The 18,689-nt window shown below is 37.3% G+C and overlaps 1 protein-coding gene across 1 annotated transcript in view; it reads left to right on the top strand.

Annotated features, from left to right (window-relative positions):
• Positions 1–17,902, top strand: part of SPATA7 (spermatogenesis associated 7) — a 56,013-nt gene extending 38,111 nt beyond the window's left edge. The window contains exons 5-12 of the mRNA XM_009884608.1: positions 32–165; positions 9,906–10,384; positions 11,482–11,548; positions 13,149–13,219; positions 14,082–14,135; positions 15,505–15,582; positions 17,005–17,062; positions 17,411–17,902. Of these exons, the coding sequence (XP_009882910.1) occupies positions 32–165; positions 9,906–10,384; positions 11,482–11,548; positions 13,149–13,219; positions 14,082–14,135; positions 15,505–15,582; positions 17,005–17,062; positions 17,411–17,902 (1,433 nt within the window). The remainder of the gene's footprint in view (positions 1–31; positions 166–9,905; positions 10,385–11,481; positions 11,549–13,148; positions 13,220–14,081; positions 14,136–15,504; positions 15,583–17,004; positions 17,063–17,410) is intronic.
• Positions 17,903–18,689: the final 787 nt, after the last annotated feature.

The raw sequence follows: 18,689 nt of genomic DNA, 5'->3' as shown, positions 1-18,689 counted from the left end.
TGCATCTGACAAACTTTGTTTCTTTCCGAAGTTGCTGACCAGCAGAGAAGAGAGAAACTGAAAAAGAAGATAGCCAGGTGTGAAGAGGAAATGAGTGTGGGTAAAACTGCCTCCCGATCCAGCTCAAGAGAGAGTGGAAGGCTGCTGCCATCCTCTTTTGGAAAGGTAGATATTTTAATTTTGTTTAGCAGATATCATAGTCTACTTGCACCCCGTAAGAACAGCTGATCCCTGCTGTGCAGCAGCTCTAGAGGGAGGGCTGGCAAATTTCAAGCAGCAGAAAATAGACAAGGGTCTTCCTGGCGTGTGCCCAACACGAAATGCACGTCTCGGCCTTCTGACAAAGATGGCAGGTATCTGGATGAAGAGTGCTCGTGATAAATCCAAGCTCTAGTTACCCACGAATTTACTCGCTTTCATCTCTGAAATTCCCGTGTCCTGTCTGTCATTCCAGAGCTTTCTGCCATTTCCTAAGGCAGAACCCTAGTTCCTACTAGCCTTCCTAGCAGAAGAAACAAGAATCTTCTATTTTTTTTTTCTTTATCAAGGAGGTCTTACTTTGGAAATACATTTCCTATCTTAACAATGTACTACACGCTCGAATTGCAGTTATTGAAAGTGAAAATAGTACTTAAGCCATCAAAATAAGTGCTTTTCTGTCTGTATACATAGGTTCACTTATTTTGGCTGGCATTTCATCCAGATATGTCGTGTATATTTCCAAATACAAAATAAATAAATAAATAGCCTAATAAATTACATTCCCTTGTTCATCACAGTAAAGGGGCAATTGCAACTTAAAATAGAATGATGTTTTAACTCTGTTGATTTTAACAGCAAACGCTTAATATGTTGTTTAAATATCTGTAGAGCTCGAGAACATTTCTGGGTAGTACAGAAAACTCACCATTAGCTTCTTTCTGTGTGACTGGTTTTTGCAGCAGGCGGTCTTGAGTGTGACCTTATTGCAGTGCAGAGAAATAATGCTTTGAAATTCAGTACATGGCTCTTACTTATGGATGAAAGTGCAGGCATGCATAAGAAAAGGGAGGAAATGTCATATTTAAAATCCAAATTTTATTTTTTATTAATACCATTTTTGTCCTTCCATGTTATTTTCTGCAAACCGGGGGCAGAAGTTCCTTAAATTATTTAATCACAAAACCAAGTAAAGCGTGCTTAAAAAGTATCTGTAATTACTGCATAAACTCTCAGTTTTAAAATGAAGTCATGGTCTTTAATATAGCATAGGCTGTCACTTTTTTCCTTTGTTTTAATCTTTTGCAAAACAAGGTCTTTAAAATAGTTTCTTTCCCAGTTCTTCTAATTACTTACAGGTGCCTTCCCACCAACATTTGTCCTGAAACCGTAGTCTCCATCATGCCAACAGAAACTGCATCTTGCCTTACGTTTGCTAGCCTCAGGGGGTAGCTCAACAAACTATCTGAGTCTGAATTTCACGTTATCAACTGAAAAGAATATTTTAGAAAGGGATGTTGGGAGACTTGCCAAATTAATGTTTAACTACACATAAAAAGTAATTTTTGCATATAATATTTTTTTTTGTCTCTAGGGTCATTTCTTAAAAACTTTACAAATGCAAAGAGTAATCTTCACCAAAATATTATTTGGCACTGTGTTAATCAAATCATTGATTGCTGGACTTCCAAAACGTATTTCACTGTAGCGTAAAGAAGAGCACCAGTGAGTCAGTAAGAAGTGAAAATCTGTAAGTGAGCCTTCTGGTAGAAGGGTAGGCAGTGGAAGTAATTGGGCTGTCATATTTTTGTGCTAAAAATGAAGCCTTATTTAAACTTTACTTCATTTGCCAAGATAGACATTGATTTCCTGTGCTGGTTTATACACCAAGGGAGGATTCTTCTACTGCAATGATTAGATGTCCTCTAATGCATTGTGAGGCTGAGTTAGCCATTTTAATTGTATTTCTCTAGCCATTGGGATATATTGATAGGTGACAGTTGGAAAACAAATTCCAAGGATGCCGATTAAAGCATATGATAATGTAGAGGATTTTTGCCACACAGTATTCATATCATTGCTGTCACTATTGCCATTGGGAACAAGCTGATTGTACGTCCCCTATTTGTGGAACTGCTCCAAAAATTGTTTTGTCAAATTAGGATATTCCTGGGTTGGGATGGGATTCAGCACAGACTTGAAGCAGTCAACTTTGGAATGCTCCAGGTTTCCAAGGAGGTAATGGCAAGAGTAGAATGTGGTCCTGTGCTTAATAAGTGTCTTACAACATTACAGGAGGAATGTAAGAAAAAAGAGACAAGTAGAATTCTCCTGGCTTTTCCACTGTTACATTTAAATGTAAGAACACGAAAGTTAAAGAAATTACTTTAATAATGCATAACTTCTTGCCTAATAATATGTGGCTTTTGTAAAATGTATATCAATTTAAGAGTAATATACATACATATATATGTATTTAAAAATATAATAACCCTTGTAACTCTGACAACGGCAATGTCTGACTAGATTATAGGCTACATATGTGCCAACCAGCTTTGATGTATGCATCTAACTTTTTGTTTTCAAAAGGCTTCATTCATTAGCATTCACTTTTTATGCATTCTGGTAACTCTGGTACCTCTATTTCATCATTTTCATTTTTTGTGTAGCAGCATTTATTATTATTTAATGCTGCATTACAGCGCAGAAACTGCTTTTAATTGAGACTGTGCTTTGTTCATGGTAAAACCAAGAAGAAGTAAAAATAATTCCTCTAAATTATATAATACATGTTATACATTTCTTAAAACGTCTGTGATTTAGTCAGTGTATTTTATTATACACTGAGCCAACTAGGAAACTGAACAGCTGTAATGTGTTTTGAACCTGAGTGGCCTGCTCTTTGACTGTTTTGTACAAGGGTTTAAATGCATGAGAACAGTGAATTCTTTATCTGTTATATCTAGTTATAAATACAAAGTTACTGTAATGTGAGAATCTGCTATGATATGTAATGAGTGGAGAGAGTTATTTCTGTTGTGGTTACCTAGAGTTCAGTACTGACTTCTTGAAATAATCAGTGATTTTAATCAAAGAGAGTGTTTTGATCGCAGAAATAAAAGTATTCCATCTAGAGCCAGGGGTTAATATGTGACAGATGTGTATGGTGTAACAGAAACATGCATTTCTCTACATCAAGGACAGTGGTTTATCTCTCACAATCCAGTAACGGGGCAGGGAAAGCATAAGATGTCCTGGGGACGGCTGTACTTCTTCTGTACTTCTTCTGCTCCTCTCTTTCCGTGTAGTGTAATAATGATGATTGACACCATGTGTGAAAGTTAGTTAAAATAGGATGATAAACTACAGATACGGATGCTGAAAGGGCTGCTAACTTTGTGTTTGTGTGTCTTTGTGAATATGTAGTTTTTAAGCGAGTGTTTAGAGACTTACTTAGACTGAGGAGCTTGAGGATGGATAAGCAGCACATTTGTGGGTGTCCACTCATTTATCTGTCAATAAATTACTTATATATGCTCCTCTTTTAATGAATTACTCTCAAGTTTTCTCACAATAGAAAAGCCTGTTTGACACAGGCTGGAAAATACCATGACATCTGTGAGTAGAATGCCATTACCATGAAGTCTTTCCAAATGCTGACTGGGATGGAAAGCTATATCCTGGTGAAATCTCTAGATTTTTTTTTATTTTTTCTGTTCAAAGCTGATTTGGGTTTTTAAACATTCATCTGAGTGATTCAGTGGATCAAACTGCATGAAGGTCAATATGACTTCTCTCTGAAGCAAGAAAACCTGAATTGAGCTGGCCATGAGTAAAATCTCTGATTTGAGCAAGACTTGGTATTTCATATCCCATGTTCAGTTAATCCTATTAATAGGCATTTCTGGCTGTTAAGGATTTTTTTTAAAGAAATTAATCCATGCCAAAAGTCAGTTGGAGGAAGGCTGCTCCATAGGAGGGTAAATTTTCTCTTTCAGCCATTTGAAGTATGGTTGTCATTGCCTTGACATTTCAAGATCCCTTTTAGCCTGTTTCTTGAGACCTTTTTGATTTCTTAAGAGTGACAGTTATGACTGTCTGCTTGTGTATATGAAGCATAGATTAGGAAACACCATTAACTGTTTCTAATCTCTCTTGTTAATTTTGTATGCAGCACACGTGTGGCTATGTGAATTGCCTATTCAAATGCTTTGTATTGAATGACTTATTAGATTGTTATGATATTAACAGTCTGAAGACGTATTGTGCTTAAATTAGTTCTGTCAGAATGAGAGATGTAAGTGACTAAAGAAAACAGAAGAACCTTCTGAGCATCAAAGAAAGATGATTTCATTGGGAATGTTCAGTACAGATTTCCTTTCAGGCTTCATAGTGACAATCTCTTCTCATGCTGGTTGTTTGAATTCATACATTTCCATATGCACATTCAGTAATAACCCTTATTAATAACATCACAGTATTTGATGAAAGTAGGAGCATACCATATTATACAATTGAATACCACACACACACACAAAAGGGAAGAATGTAACAGGAACGTAGTTTTGAATGAGAAAAATGGTTATTATTGACGCCAGCATGCAAACGGATTGTATTCCTACAGGTCTTATGCAAACTGAGTATATTCATACAGGTCTTATTTGTTCACGTATTTATGTGAATTTTCTCTCTTGCCTTTCTTAATTCTTAAGTAATTATCTAAGTGTGTAATGACATGAATAGATGCCATGCAAGGGGGTTATGAGAGCAGCAACTGTAAAGGCAGCTTGTCATAGGAGACCTTTGCTTTGTCCAGGCAGCGGAGGGCAGGCGCTCAGCCCACTTACAGCACTATTAACGGGGATTATAAATTGAGCTGTCTCGAGTTAAAAGAATCAGATGCTCATTTATTACAAAATTGCAGCTTCTGTATCTTGACAGTGCAGTTCATAAAGTGTCTCTATGATCTTGTTTTACAGTGGCAGATGAACTATTCTATTGGAATACTTGTTTCTGAAAAGTAGAGCTAAAAATCTTTCAATCAGTATGTTACCGTGTATTTGTAGGCGTGTTTTTGTCTTCCTTTTCTCTCTCCAGTTAAATATCTGATGTTTTCATAGATACTGATTAGAGAAGAATATGAACGTACTTGTTTACAGTTAACTTGGCTATACCAACACAGGTGTACAAATAATTTTCTGAAAGCATAGTGACAAATTGCACACTCCTTAAAATCTTTTTGAAGTCACCACCATAGTTCCCTGTTCCTGACACTGTTTCATTGTGTGTCTGAAGGCTGAACTGCCCTCCTGTTTGGGCAGTAAAGGTTTACCCCAGGATAAGAGCTTGAAAAGACATTCTTCTTTCTCAGTACATCTCAAGATGGACACAAATACGGCTTTACTTTGCAGTTCTACTCTGTAGTCACTACCTTAGCTACTCTGTCTGTTCTACTTGTCATACACATAAGGAGCAGAAGAAAAGAACTGCCCCAAGCTTCCTCATAAATAAGCAACGTTTAAATTTAGGATATTACCGTGTCTAACTTTTTCTTCTTTTAGGATCAACTTGGCTGCATCCACAGAACAGAACATGTGGCTTTTATGAGGTGTAGTTGTGTAGTTGGCTAATATCACTTAATATCTTTTTTTATTTATTATTTTGTATGTTGTGAGGCACCAGTCATCATGTGTTCACAAATGCTTCTACAATGTGATTTACGTTGCAGCTCCACAAACTGTTTTAATCACTGAGAGTTAAAAGTATACAAGAAAAATTAAGCTGTTTATAATACATACTGAAGGGTATGGAATTAGCTTTTCAAAACATCCGTGTAGGGGTCGATTGTGAAACTTTCCAGCCCTATCTGTTTTCTATAGTGCTGAGCTACCACCATAACCACTTTATATGCAAACAATCACACTGGTAAGCCTTATTATACTGCTTGCTAACACAGGCATTTGTTTGGTATTGTCACTGCATGTTATCAGTTCAGCATTTAATTATGCTGTAGTAGTAAAATAAAGTTGGCTCACATGAGACACCATCAAGAAGGGCTTATTTTGGCTCAGCTAAGTGGAAAAAAAAACCTCTCTGCATTATGTATCAGCAACTATGAACATTTTGAGTTACTGGAATACCATAGATGGGTCTTACTGATTTGGGAGAAAATTGTGTGGAATTGCTGTGAAGGAAATATATGGTATGACAGCAGTGTGTTCTGTGACTTAATTTTGATGGTAAACTATCTGCATTTTTTAATCCTTTAAATAGCATTTACTGCATGCCACAAAACGTATATTCATTGTATTGAGTTTTAATTTAAAATAGCAAGCGGTTCTGAAAGGGGAAAAAATGGTATAGTGTCGATTCAAAGCAATAACGGTAGCAGCGTTATGAGAGAATGCAACACTTATAAAGTAGAAGTCATATTGCATAGAACTTTTAAGAACACCTTTTTTAGGAATTGAATGATAGAACAGAAAATCTGTGTATATTTACAATCTACGCTATTAATTACATAGGTTAATATACTATACTATATATTACTACCTTGCTAGTAATATATTACTGTCCTATTCTATATATTACTAGGATACAGTGCCATGAATTTTCAACAAATATACAAGGATTTCCAAATTTCTTCTTTTTTTTTTTCCCCTTCCCCAGTAGGAGAATTCAAAAGTCTCACAAGCATTGATTATCTTGCAGAATTCCCACAGGTACTTTATTTTACAGTTGATTTTGCTGCTTTTGTTGGCATCCAGTCCATTGTTACTTGCTGGTGGGGATAATTACACATCCAACCACTTGAAATGCACTGAATCCAGGCTTCAGTATCTCAAAATAATTTCCATATGGATTAATTATAAGATCACGATGGGCTGCTGGGTGAATCTGTGAATCTTTTCAGTTGGCAATTGGGGTAGTATATCATAAATAAATGCATATTGCAGCATATGTTTTAAGTCACATCATACTGGATCCACACTTTCCCAGGCTTTCTGCAGGGGAGCTATTCCTTCAATGACTGCAATAATATAATGCTTCTACTTAATAGTTTTTACTTGTTTGATAGAAGCATGATGAAGAGATGAATGGAACCCCTATGGAAATCAACTTCCCTTTCTCCCTTTTGTCCCTGCAGAGCTTTATGGCCTGTTCATGTCTCTCCTTATCTTCCAGTTCTTTGTTCAGACGCTGGAGATATATCAGCAAGTTAATCTGTGTGTTCCTTGGCCTCAGAAATTGAATTATTTTCTTAGGAAATACCTTTACTTGTATACATACATGTAAATCTTGCAGCATTTAGCTACACGGCAACATCCTCACTATGTGAGCTGCCTGAGTGTAAGGAACAGTAAAATCATTATTTTAAAAGGTCTGACTGGTGAGTTAAAAATGAACCGAATTGATTTGGATTTCTTAGCTGTTGATTTTGAATTGGGTTTTCTCAGATGTCATTTTATTTTAGCTGTTATTTTGCCTTGTATTATACTGATTGCACAGCGTGGCAATGAGATTTTCCAGAATCACCCTATCCTCGCAGCTTGTCTCCCTCACTGTTGTAGGGCCGAGGTGCAGGCACTGCCTCTGGGAGCTGTATTGCTAGGTAGCTTGAGTACGCGCAATGTGAGTCGCCTCTTCTCCGTCATACAGTTGTGTAACAGAACTTGAATTGCATAAATAGTTATACATGTGGATGAAATAAAATAGTTCATACAAAATTTTGATTGCTTTTAGGCTTCTGGTTTAATCTTCTAACTCTGCAATAAGGCTGTCCTTGGAGATCGTAAAATGTCATGCATACCTCTCACTGACTGACAGAATATTGGGTGGGTGGCTGTATCCTAGATAGGAAAAGGATATACAGCAGCTGTCTTGCTAAGATGCTTCCTGACTTTTCAGACACATTGTAAAGCACATTTACTAGTGCACATACCCTGTCCAGGTATTTATGGTCTGAATTTGCAAATTTTTCAAAATTTTCCCTAGGACTGAAATAAAATTTCTTTCTATTGAATTTTTCCTTTTCATTTCACAAAAAAAAAAAAAGCTTAAAATGTCACTTATTTTTAGTTGTGTTTCTGCTTTACTTGTCTTTGCCACAGTGTCATAATACAATTCAGGAATAATGTTGAATTTTTAAGCATTAAGGTGTGGGGGGTTTTGTCAGAAAACAGAAAAAATAGCATGGTCTTTCCAAATAATTCATTCTTCAACCTTCCTCAATGATAGACTTAGTTTTCAAGTTTTGATTTTTAGGTTATCAACTGTTTTCTTATCCCTGGCATTAACATGACGTTTTTGATAAGATTCAGCCCTTCTAAAATTGAATGTGTTGGAAAATTCCCCATCACCTTCCATAGGACAGATTTATGTTCATTGTCATCACTACTCTCTGGTGTACTTGGCTTCTTTATTTCTTATTATTTGTTGCAGTGCTTCACTTCACTAACTTCTTAATTTACTCAAGACTTAAAAGCAACCTTACAGATCTCTAAGAGAAAAGGAAGAAATGCATAGATGAGCTTTTGCTGTAAGATTTCCCATTTTGTTTTGATTGTCCACCACATCAGTGAGGTTTGTTTGGATAGATCCTGTACCAAATTACTTTTGGTTACTGAAACCAAATCACTTTTTGGTTACTGAAAACTGCAATGAGGTGTTCTTACTAACTAAAGTTGGCATACCTGGACTTCAACCTGCATATACAATAGACTCGTATTTTGCTTCTTTTGGTGAGGAGTGAGTCAGCTTAACTTAATTTTAGTCTGAACCACACACTGCCTACCTCTTACCTTAGCCATACCACCACGTGCTACTGATTTGTCTCTTATTAGTGTGTTGTCTAACTAGTAGCTTTTTAACTGTATCCTTTGCAAGTGACATTGAATATGAGTTTGCTTCTGAGAATTGAAGTACATTTTTAAACTCTCATGTGTTGAACCGTTAAGAAACAGGAGCCGTACTGCCATTTCTCTGCCATCACCTGAAACTGAGTATATCTATCCATAAACTCAGCACGTTGTTGTCTGTCCGGTTTAACAGTAGTAAGCTAACTGCTTGCACTGTTGGCTTTCTGTAGTGGTAGAGGGAAAGTTTCACAGCTGCCTGTATACCTGCTGAGGTGAGAAACCCAAAGGAGAACAGGATAGAAACATGACTGTGTCTGCTGGAGGACATTGTGACAGTTTGTGTTATCATAGCAATAGGACATTTCTCATGGAGCGGGTTGCCATTACACAAGGTAACATCCTGCGTTTCTACAGGCCTAAGAAAGATGTGCATCTCCCACCTACAGGAGGAAAAGGGCCACACAGGGAACAAACAGTTAGTTACAGTTTTCTTATTCTGTGTCTTAAACCACATTATAATAGTTTCCATGTTGGTCCAAGTTGAATCAGTGAGTGGTGCCCCTTACAGAATATACATCTTATAAAGACAGCCAGTGTGTGATACGCTTTGAAGCTAATAGGATTTGGAGAGAAAGGCAACGACTCTACACTTGAAGAGAGTACGTACTACGAATTAGTCAGTAGGATAATTATAACTAATGTCTGCCTTACCTTGCCCAGGTGGTATGAACAGAGCATACGCAGATGAAATAATTTAAAAATGTATTGAGCCTTTGGACTAAAATGATTGTAACTTGGTTTGATATAGCCATCGATGTTCTGTAACAAAGCACCAACATTTTGCTACTGAAGCGAACAATTTTCTTATTACCCTCTTATTTGCAATTACTAAGTTTTAAAATCAGTTAAAAATCTGTGGCTGCTCTGAAACCAGTTTGATTTTACAAAAATTGAATGTTTTTACATAGCCAATACTGCAAAACTGGTAACAGTAATAGCTGGGAGTAGCAACTTGATTAAAGCTGGTAACTTGCAAAGCAATCAAATCTTGTTTTAATTTTTTTCTAGAGTTTCTTGGATGGAGAAGACAAAGACGGTCTCTTCCCCTGTGCCCAGCACGCACAGTACCTATCAAGAGCACTGTCTCCTTATTGCGAGCATGGCTTGGTTCGCTCCAGTCCGGGCAAATATACCAGAAAAAATTCTCGGAATATATCTAAAGCATCTAACTCGAACTCCAGTGTCACTACATCAAGTACACCAAGAAAACGCTCTGGACTTTCATGCAGTTGCTCCACTGATAGTTTTGTGAGCACTAGTCGTTCCCAGAGGCATCAAGGAAGCAACTCCAAAGTTTGCAGTGGGGATCTTCTAGACAGGCACTCTGAATTCTTCACTGGTAGCCGAAAACCTTTTACTCCACGCACCTTAATATCAGATGCTAAATCTTTCCTGTCAGAGTACAGGTATTACACTCCTGCTCGAAGGAAGAGGAAAAATCACTGCAAGCAGCACGTGGAAGCTCAAACGCAGACTGATGCGATCAGGTACAGAGATGAAAACTATTTTGAAACTGTGGAATTTACATGTTATCGTAACAGTATCTTCATAAAAGCAACATGTTTTGCTCTCATTTATCTTTGTATAAAACCAGAATAATTATTCTGAAGTTATTCTGGATATGACATAGCAAAAGCTAGAACAGAATGTGATTTTCATTTTTTCAGTGGCATATTTTGTTGCCTTCTCTCTGGAGCATCTGATTTCATCTATACAAATTGGATACAAAATTCCAGTGAATCCAGACTGTGGGATCTCACATCTGCTGGGCACAGTCATTCCCTCTCTCTTTGCTTTGCTCTCTCTGGTGTATAGTTGTGCTTTCTGTCTTCTAAACAATTAACCACTATAAGCATGCAAGTAGTTCCCCACTGTTGCCCCTATAGTCTCATACTTTCCAATTCATTAATTAATACATCATGCAAAGATCCTTTTTTTTTAACGCTCAAGTGTAGCTCTTTATTGTGTTTTTATCATTTTAATTTAAATGCCTTCAGATGTATCCTGTACGAAAATATTTATCAAAACTAATGTCCTTATCTTGCATTGAACTCCTCCTTAGCAAATTAAAAAGTTCTGATTTGGTTTTGGTTTTACTGATACTACCTCATAAAAAGAAATCTTTTCTCTTTTCTATTCTCAGTGCCTGCATGTCTAACTCTGGTTTTGTCCTAGAACAAAGTAGGAGTTTCCTAAGACTGGAATTGATAGCTTTGGCTCCATATTGCAACTATTGATTTTCTGGCTGTGGGTCACATATTTTCCTGGTACACTTTTAATGTATAGGATCGTCTCCATTCTCAATTCTGAACAATTATTTTGGATAATTTAGCTGTTCCCTGTAAATATGCAGCCAAGTAATGGATTTGGATAACATATGTATGACTGTTGTCATCCTTCAAAATTAACTTAGTTTTATTATGTGAATGGAAGTCTGGGAGAAATTTTCTAAACTGTCCAAGACATTTTTGTACTAGGCCCCATTCAGATTGATGGAGAATTTCCACAGTGGCACTGGTATTCTCATCCTGCGTATTTTGAAAGTAGCCTTCTTGGAAATCTAACACATCTCTAAATTTTGTAGCTTTCCATCTGCAGACAAAGTGTCTGAGAGAAGAGTTCTGACTGAACATCAGAAGATTGCATTGAAGGTAATACAGTCATCATCTATCAATCACCTGGGTACTCTTACCACACCTTTCACCATCATTTTGGAGTGTGTACTTCATCTCTGCCACAGCAGTGTACAACTGATTTAAGTTTCATTTTCTTTATTGTCATGAGATGAATTAGTTCTGTAGAGGAGAGAGAGTTTTGAAAGAATGAGCGGAAACAATAAGAAAAAAATATTGAGGCATGTGAAGAGATCTTAGGATACTACAATTTTTTTTCCAACAGTTTTTCCAAGTGCACTATTGCTTAAATATCTGTTAAAGACATAGATCATTGGTACTTTATTTTTCAGCAGAAGAAGGTACCTCTTTTTCAAGGATTTTTTAATCTTCATTTTTACATTGGATAGCGTATTCCAAATAGCCCTTGACAGAAGAATTGGAACCAGGGAGTCCCTTCCTCTGAGGAAGCACCCAAACCAGAGGGTGGTGAAGTTTTCCTTGATAGTGTTTGCTTTCTGTATTGCTGAATGTATAGAGACTGCTTTAATGAACAATCACACCACTATCACATTCTACCTGCTCCTAGTATTTTTTTGTCAAAGTGACAGAAATTTTTGCATCCCTTGTTTTGATTTGAATTGTGTGTTTGTGTCAATTTAATTTAGTTGTTTGGTTATTTGGCCTTTCAGAAATTGCCTTAGTGGGTGGTGGTTTAAGATTTTTACATTTTAAAGATGAAATGAAGTACCAGCATCTTTGGGAGGCAGTGGGAAGCAGGAAAAAGACCTGAAATATTTCTTCAAATATGAAGTTATTTTGTCTTAATTTGTACTATTATTTGCATGGAAGAGCTTGATCAGAAGTTAGGTTCCTATTTTGTGCTTTACCTTGTAGCCACTATACAGACAAGTCCTTAATCAAACAGCTCTGTCAAACATAAGAGAAGTGCTTGAATAACTGTGGGCTTTCTTCCTGAATAAAGGCTACAAGGTCAGACTCTTCATGTCTCTGGCTTAATAAAGCAAATAATTACGGTTTATTCATTGGAGGAGAAGGGTGAGAGAAAATATGTATTTATAGCTTTACTGAAAATAGAAGAGCGGCTACACCTGAATTGATCTGCATCTGCAGCTGACTTCATTAAGAAAAGGTTAAATGAGTATTCAGAAGGCTTCACTCCAGTTCCATGAACTTCAGATTTAATTTCCAAACTGTCATATCTGACTTTTTCTTTGGCTCTTGTAAAAGTGACAACAGTTAGTCATGCAGCTTTACAGGGGCCCTTTCAGAGTATTATCATTTAAAATGCAGGCAGTTGGCAACTTCACCTTCCATCATTTTTGTGCAAGCAGCTCAAGAGATGTGATTTACAGTGCTGGTTCCTATTTTTGCATACAAAATTTTACTCCTGTTGGTAACGTGAACCCCCTCTGGCTTTTAGAGGATTCCACATCTCCTGTTGCCCCTGACTAAAATTTGGATGTCAAAGCTGATGGCCCTTTGTTGCCATGTGTCTCAGCTTACCCCCCAAAAAATTGTAGGGCTGATTAATCACAGATAGTCATTACATTCATTTTCATGGTAAAATTTGCTGTGTATTTGCACTGATAATAAAGATCTTATCTCTGTGTTGTAGGCTGAAGATAGAAGATGCACCGTGGATGAGCCTGAGAGAGAAATAACTGCTTTTCCATACTCCTTTCTAAGGTGACTGATTTACAGCAGGAAGGAATACTTGAAGCATTCCTTCTTGCCTTCTATGCAGCTTCTTCTTAGGCCATAAGCCTTCACTACCAAGTCTCTTCTCGCAGGACTTTTGCTTGGTTTTTTTAGATCAATGGCCTATCCCAACTTCAAAATTCTTTATTTTCTTATGATAAAGTTCCATGGGGAAGCCAATTGAGAAGACGACTGATGACATGTTAATACAGCTGTTAGTTGTAGCACTGTATAAAAAATATATAGTTTTTAAGCTTAGATGAACAGAACTATGTATTGGATTGGTAGTCCAGTTGGTATTTCCTTTCAGGAAAAAGGGTCTTCAGGCATCCAGCCTTATGAATCTGCGATCTGCGAGAACTGCAGACCAGAGGCATTTCCCACATCTTTTTCTGCAGTGTAACACTGACATTTAGAATATTGTCTACAATACAAGAACAGTGTTGGAAGTCAGGCCAGAACGCCAGGCTCCCAGCTGGTTCTCCTCATTGCTGACCTAAGTATCATGCTTGACTTGCTGATTTGGTCTCTGGCCTTTTCATACAAAGGCATTTGTACCTGAGTAACAATTGTACCCGGAGTAAAAAAAGCGCTCTTATGGGTAGTGGAGGTCTATATAGTATCTGAAGTAACACTGAGGTCTTTTCTCATGAAGTGTTACGGTGCTCTTGAAGTCTTTGAGGCTTCAGTGTAAGCAGTGGCTTTTGGGGGTGTTCTGGTGGGCTTTTTCCAAGAGCAAGTGGGATAATGGCACAGCGTGGCTCGAAAAGAAAGTGAAATGCAAGGTAGTGTAAAGGGTTTTTTAGAATGTTGCTTTCTGCTCTTTCTTACCCTCTGATTTTCTGATTAGAGAGACATCGTTGTATTCTCAGCAGCCTTCAGCAAGGAGGACTATTGAGGATGAGTAAGTATGCTGAAACTGTTTTTCTGCTAGTTTGCAACATTAAACTAGAAACCCTTCCTCAAAACTGATGAACTTGAAACAGTAAATGAGGACTCAGAATAAACTGTTGTTCACAATCTGCAGTAGAATTGACATGATTATGAATTGTACAGTACTTAACAGTTTCCATGTGAATCAGAAAATGAATTAAATTCATTTTAACTTTGGAAGAAAGATAGGCTTCTCCTATTAACCAGTGGCTATACTTTAAATTTTCCTTTTTTGGTCTGCAATTTGTCTGAAGCAAACATTGGCAGGATAAAATATCGAGTTTAGGGGCGTTCTTACCACATTTCTGCTCTGAAATTTGATGAGAATCAAGAGAGGTTTGTGTTATATTCAGAAACACTGCCAATGCTTTATCGTTTGACCTTAGAAAAGTTGTCTAATTCTTTATTCTTCGTGCTTTAGGACAGGCTTGTTCTTGCCTAACTTCGAGGATATCTTTCTCTCTTGATGATAGGGGGAACCAAAATGACAATCTTCAGGCTGGATGAAAAATTTTACATTAGGAAAGTCATGCAAGATGTATCCCATTTTTTATATTCTCTTTGCTAAGACTGGAGGATGATTCAATAGAGCTTAATTGGGTACTTGGGGATATCTAGAAAGATGCTATGAAAGAGAAACAGAACCAAAATCTTTTCTTTGGGGGTTTTCTTTCTTGTTTTCCAAACAGAACTCCAAACTTTTTGGAGAGTCTGCCATTTAGAGCAACTGGCATCAACAAGGCTTTAAGAGGTATTAAAATAGAGAGAAATTTCATCAAAGAGGTGAAAGCCACATCTCGTACTAACAAGGATTTTGTACATCAGAGTTGTTGTTTGAAAGGAATGGAGGTTGTCAAATAAGCACTCAGATTTTTCTGAGCTTCCATTGAGGACTAGCAATTTTCAGATGCAGTCAGGTTCTCTAGAAGTCCCTTTGGAAGCCTTTACTAAGACCATGAAACTGCAATTTTACACTTTCTTCCCAGTTACCACCCCTTTCTTCTTGAGTGCAAAGCAGGTTCTGAATGCTTCCCAAGATTTGCCTATTTCCTCGCTCAGGATCTCTGTGCTAATTTATACCACAACAGAAAGTCAGCGTAAACACGAAGCACCACAGTGACCTTTCTAACAGTCTGATGTTTTACACAGGGTTTTTTATTATTATTCAAATTGAATGAAAGGTTTAGTTTTTCCTGATAGAATTACCTTTTTGAAAAATAGCAGCTGATGCCAAGAACTATACAATCTTCTTAATGGCACTGGTGATTGGACCTAATGCATTGCATAAGACTTGTTTCTATTTTAAAACATTGAACTTGGGTTTTCTATTCTCCCTGCAGAGAAGAAGAGCTTTTATATTTAGCTTTCATTGAAGATGTAACAAATGATATTCTTAGCCTTGGGCTATTTTCTAACAGGTGGGTTCCAATTTTCAAATTTCTAATGCTGTGTCAGAAACACATGGACTCTGTAAGAAAGGGAAGTAGTGTTTGGTAATCATTTCTTTGCCTTTAAGAATGTATAGATACACAGATACCTCTTGGTTTTGTTTTATTTCCTTTTCTTTTTTGCTTTATGTAAGATAGGTGAACTAGGAAAGACCTGTGGGTCATCTCCTTTGATCTGCTGCTATGCACCATGAGATGAAGCCTCTGTTAGAAAATGACCTGGAACACTAGGTGGAGTGATGCTAAGTAGAAATCATTTTACTCTGCAACATCTGTTTTGCTAAATAGTCCAAGTTACTAATCTTTCACACAACAGATCCTCCATCTCCTTTCTGTCCTTATTCCTGTTCTAATATCAATTCAGTCTTCAAGAGGGGTTGTCAGGATTACATACTGTCAGATAAGGGTTCACTGGTTGCTAAATGGTTTTTTTTTTTCAATAATTAAACAATAAGTTATGATACAATTCCTGTATTTGAGTCGTACTCCCAAATTCTTTTCCGTATCAATTCCTTCTGATTAAAGAACTCTCAGTTTATAGCAAAAAAACCCAACCCTGCAGTATTTCTGACACAGAATTTTAACCCATTTTTACAATTCCATTTTCAAGGCAGTCTAATTTCAGCATAATATACTGATCTTCCTCTGGGTTGATAATGTTCCCAGCTGTTTTTCTATTCTGTGCACTCATTTTTTTCCACATCAAGGTTATCAATGAAAATGTTTAATACACTAAATCCAAAAATTGATCTTTCTGAAATTTCAAGAGCAGTCTCCCTCTGGTTATTTTTACAGTACTGTTGACTTCCCTTAAAGCCCTTGTTGCACTATTATTTTTTTTTTATAAATTTCTCATGTAAGCTAGATTAAATTCACTTGACCTTCTGAAAGTCTGTTCCAGTGACAGTGTACCTTAGTTGTCACAGAACACTTCCTCTGTACGAAATTTGTTCTCCAGCTTAAGCAATGGAAGAGAGCTTTCGGGACTGTGGACTTCTCCATGGGTTTTTTTCTGAAGCTGGATTTTATTCCTTACCTATACACTTGAGTACATCGGCCACTATGGTGCACCTAAGGGATTTTTGGATACTTCAGCGTGCCAGCAGAACCTCCACGGGGTTGTTGGCTTCTCCCACTGTGTAGACCAAACACACTATAATGGTTACCCGCCATGGTTACCATGGGCTGCCCACAGCTGGGTCTGCCTGCTGAGCACGTGTCCAGTGGGATACTGACTCCAGGTAGCCCGCTTTGTGAGAGAGCATAATTGAAACAATCTTAGTGGTCCCATGCAGCTAAGACATGACACCGAAAACCTAAGGTCATTAATTTATGTAGATCTGTTAAAAGTTGGTTTTCTTCCTGTTAAATCATTTAATTGTTCATTTGTAGAGTTCTGGAAGAACTGTTTGAGTGTCATATACAAGAAAATAAGAACCGTTTGGATGAGGTAGGTGCTGCCCCTGTAATAGTCTCCCTCTCTGCATATGACTTCAGCAATGTTTCCAAAGCACAGTGGAAACGCACTGATACATTTGCTGGTAAAGGTAACCAGAACGCTCATTGTGGAGCATCTCTCTGTAAATGAGCTTTGCAGACTCCTGATCTACCATGATCCATGAGTCACAGGCACAGTCACAAAAAAGGGACGATAGTAAACTCAGTTTGGTGATACTTGCTGTATAATTTAGTCACTTGATTGTAAGCAGCCTCCCTTTCCTTACATCAGAATTAAGCCTGGGTATATAGGGGCCATGGGGCTGGAGGAGTGTCACCCCTTTCTTCCTTCATCCCCTAGAGCAAAATGCGCCACTTGTTGGATGTACTGAAAGCAGACCTGGGCTGCAGCCCGGGCAGCAGTGCGGAGCAAATCCACGCAGAATGGGAAGCCTTTGACTCGCTGGATCTGCAAGAGTTTGATACGATGGGAGAGCTTGAGTTTCCCAGTAAAAGTCAGAGGCAAAGAAAAGCTACAAGAAGTGAAGAATTCTTTGGGACCATGGAATTACCATTAAAGGAATCAAACAAATGTGAATCACCAGTCTACAGGGAAAGTTCAAAGGAGACACAGAACAAGGATGACTTTTCAGAAGATGTCGCTAAAATGATGGATGTTGGGACAGAGTCTCACTCTTGTGTGAAAGCTGAAGAAGACCCAGACGCTTCTCCCTCATGTGAAGCAACTTTAAACTTGATTACTTGTGACAGTGATTTGGAAGCCAACAGGGAACTTGATGATCTTGAAGAAAACTTTGCAGAGGCCCTTCAGATCTCACATGACTATTCATAATAGTAGCCAAAGTATAGCTGTTAAAATAGGCATGGAGCTAGTTCTGTGGAGAACTGCCATTTGTTAAATACTAGTAAATTATTTTTTTAATTTTCAGTTTATTTGTGTTTAAACACTGCTAAAGTCTCTCTAGCAGGGTATTATTAATTGGGCATTAATTATTTTCTTTAGTACTGTAGACTGTAAAGGGTAAAGTTGCAGTTATCAAAAAATTTTGTATATTTTGTCTATAATTGTATAACTCAGAACTAATTTTTGAGAATATTGAAATAGATGTATATTTTTAGAAGGTTGTAATAGTACATTATTAAATATTTATTGTTTTTTTATTTATAATGAATAAATTAATTGGTGGCACATTGCTATTGCAGTTGTGGTCCTGCTATAAAGATCCAAGATTTTTTTAATCTGCAAGAATTCAATTTATCCACATCAAAACATGGTATACTATGTACCTGCAGAGCAGGGGTGGAACTGTTTGTCCATCCTGGAAGAAGGCAGCATTTTTCCCCTCTCTTAGTGTTCAGTCCATATGTAGATGTTAAATCCCATTGAGGCATGAAGTTCTTATCAACATTTTTTGTTTTTACAATACCTGTAGAACATAAGAAACATACCTTTTCCTTGCATTACCTGGGGTGAAATAAGGAATGGGTGCGGACAGGCAACTTTCCGAACATAAGAATTTTTTTTGGTGAGGGTAGAGGATCATTCCTTCTTTGGCCCTCAACCATAGATTCAATTGTCTTATTCCTTGTACCAAGAGGTATAAAGAGCCGGTTTGAAG

This window comes from Charadrius vociferus, unplaced genomic scaffold (genome assembly GCF_000708025.1).
Source record: "Charadrius vociferus isolate BGI_N301 unplaced genomic scaffold, ASM70802v2 scaffold300, whole genome shotgun sequence".
In the NCBI taxonomy this organism is placed as follows: Eukaryota; Metazoa; Chordata; class Aves; order Charadriiformes; family Charadriidae; genus Charadrius; species Charadrius vociferus.
This window is presented reverse-complemented; position numbering and strand designations above follow the sequence as displayed.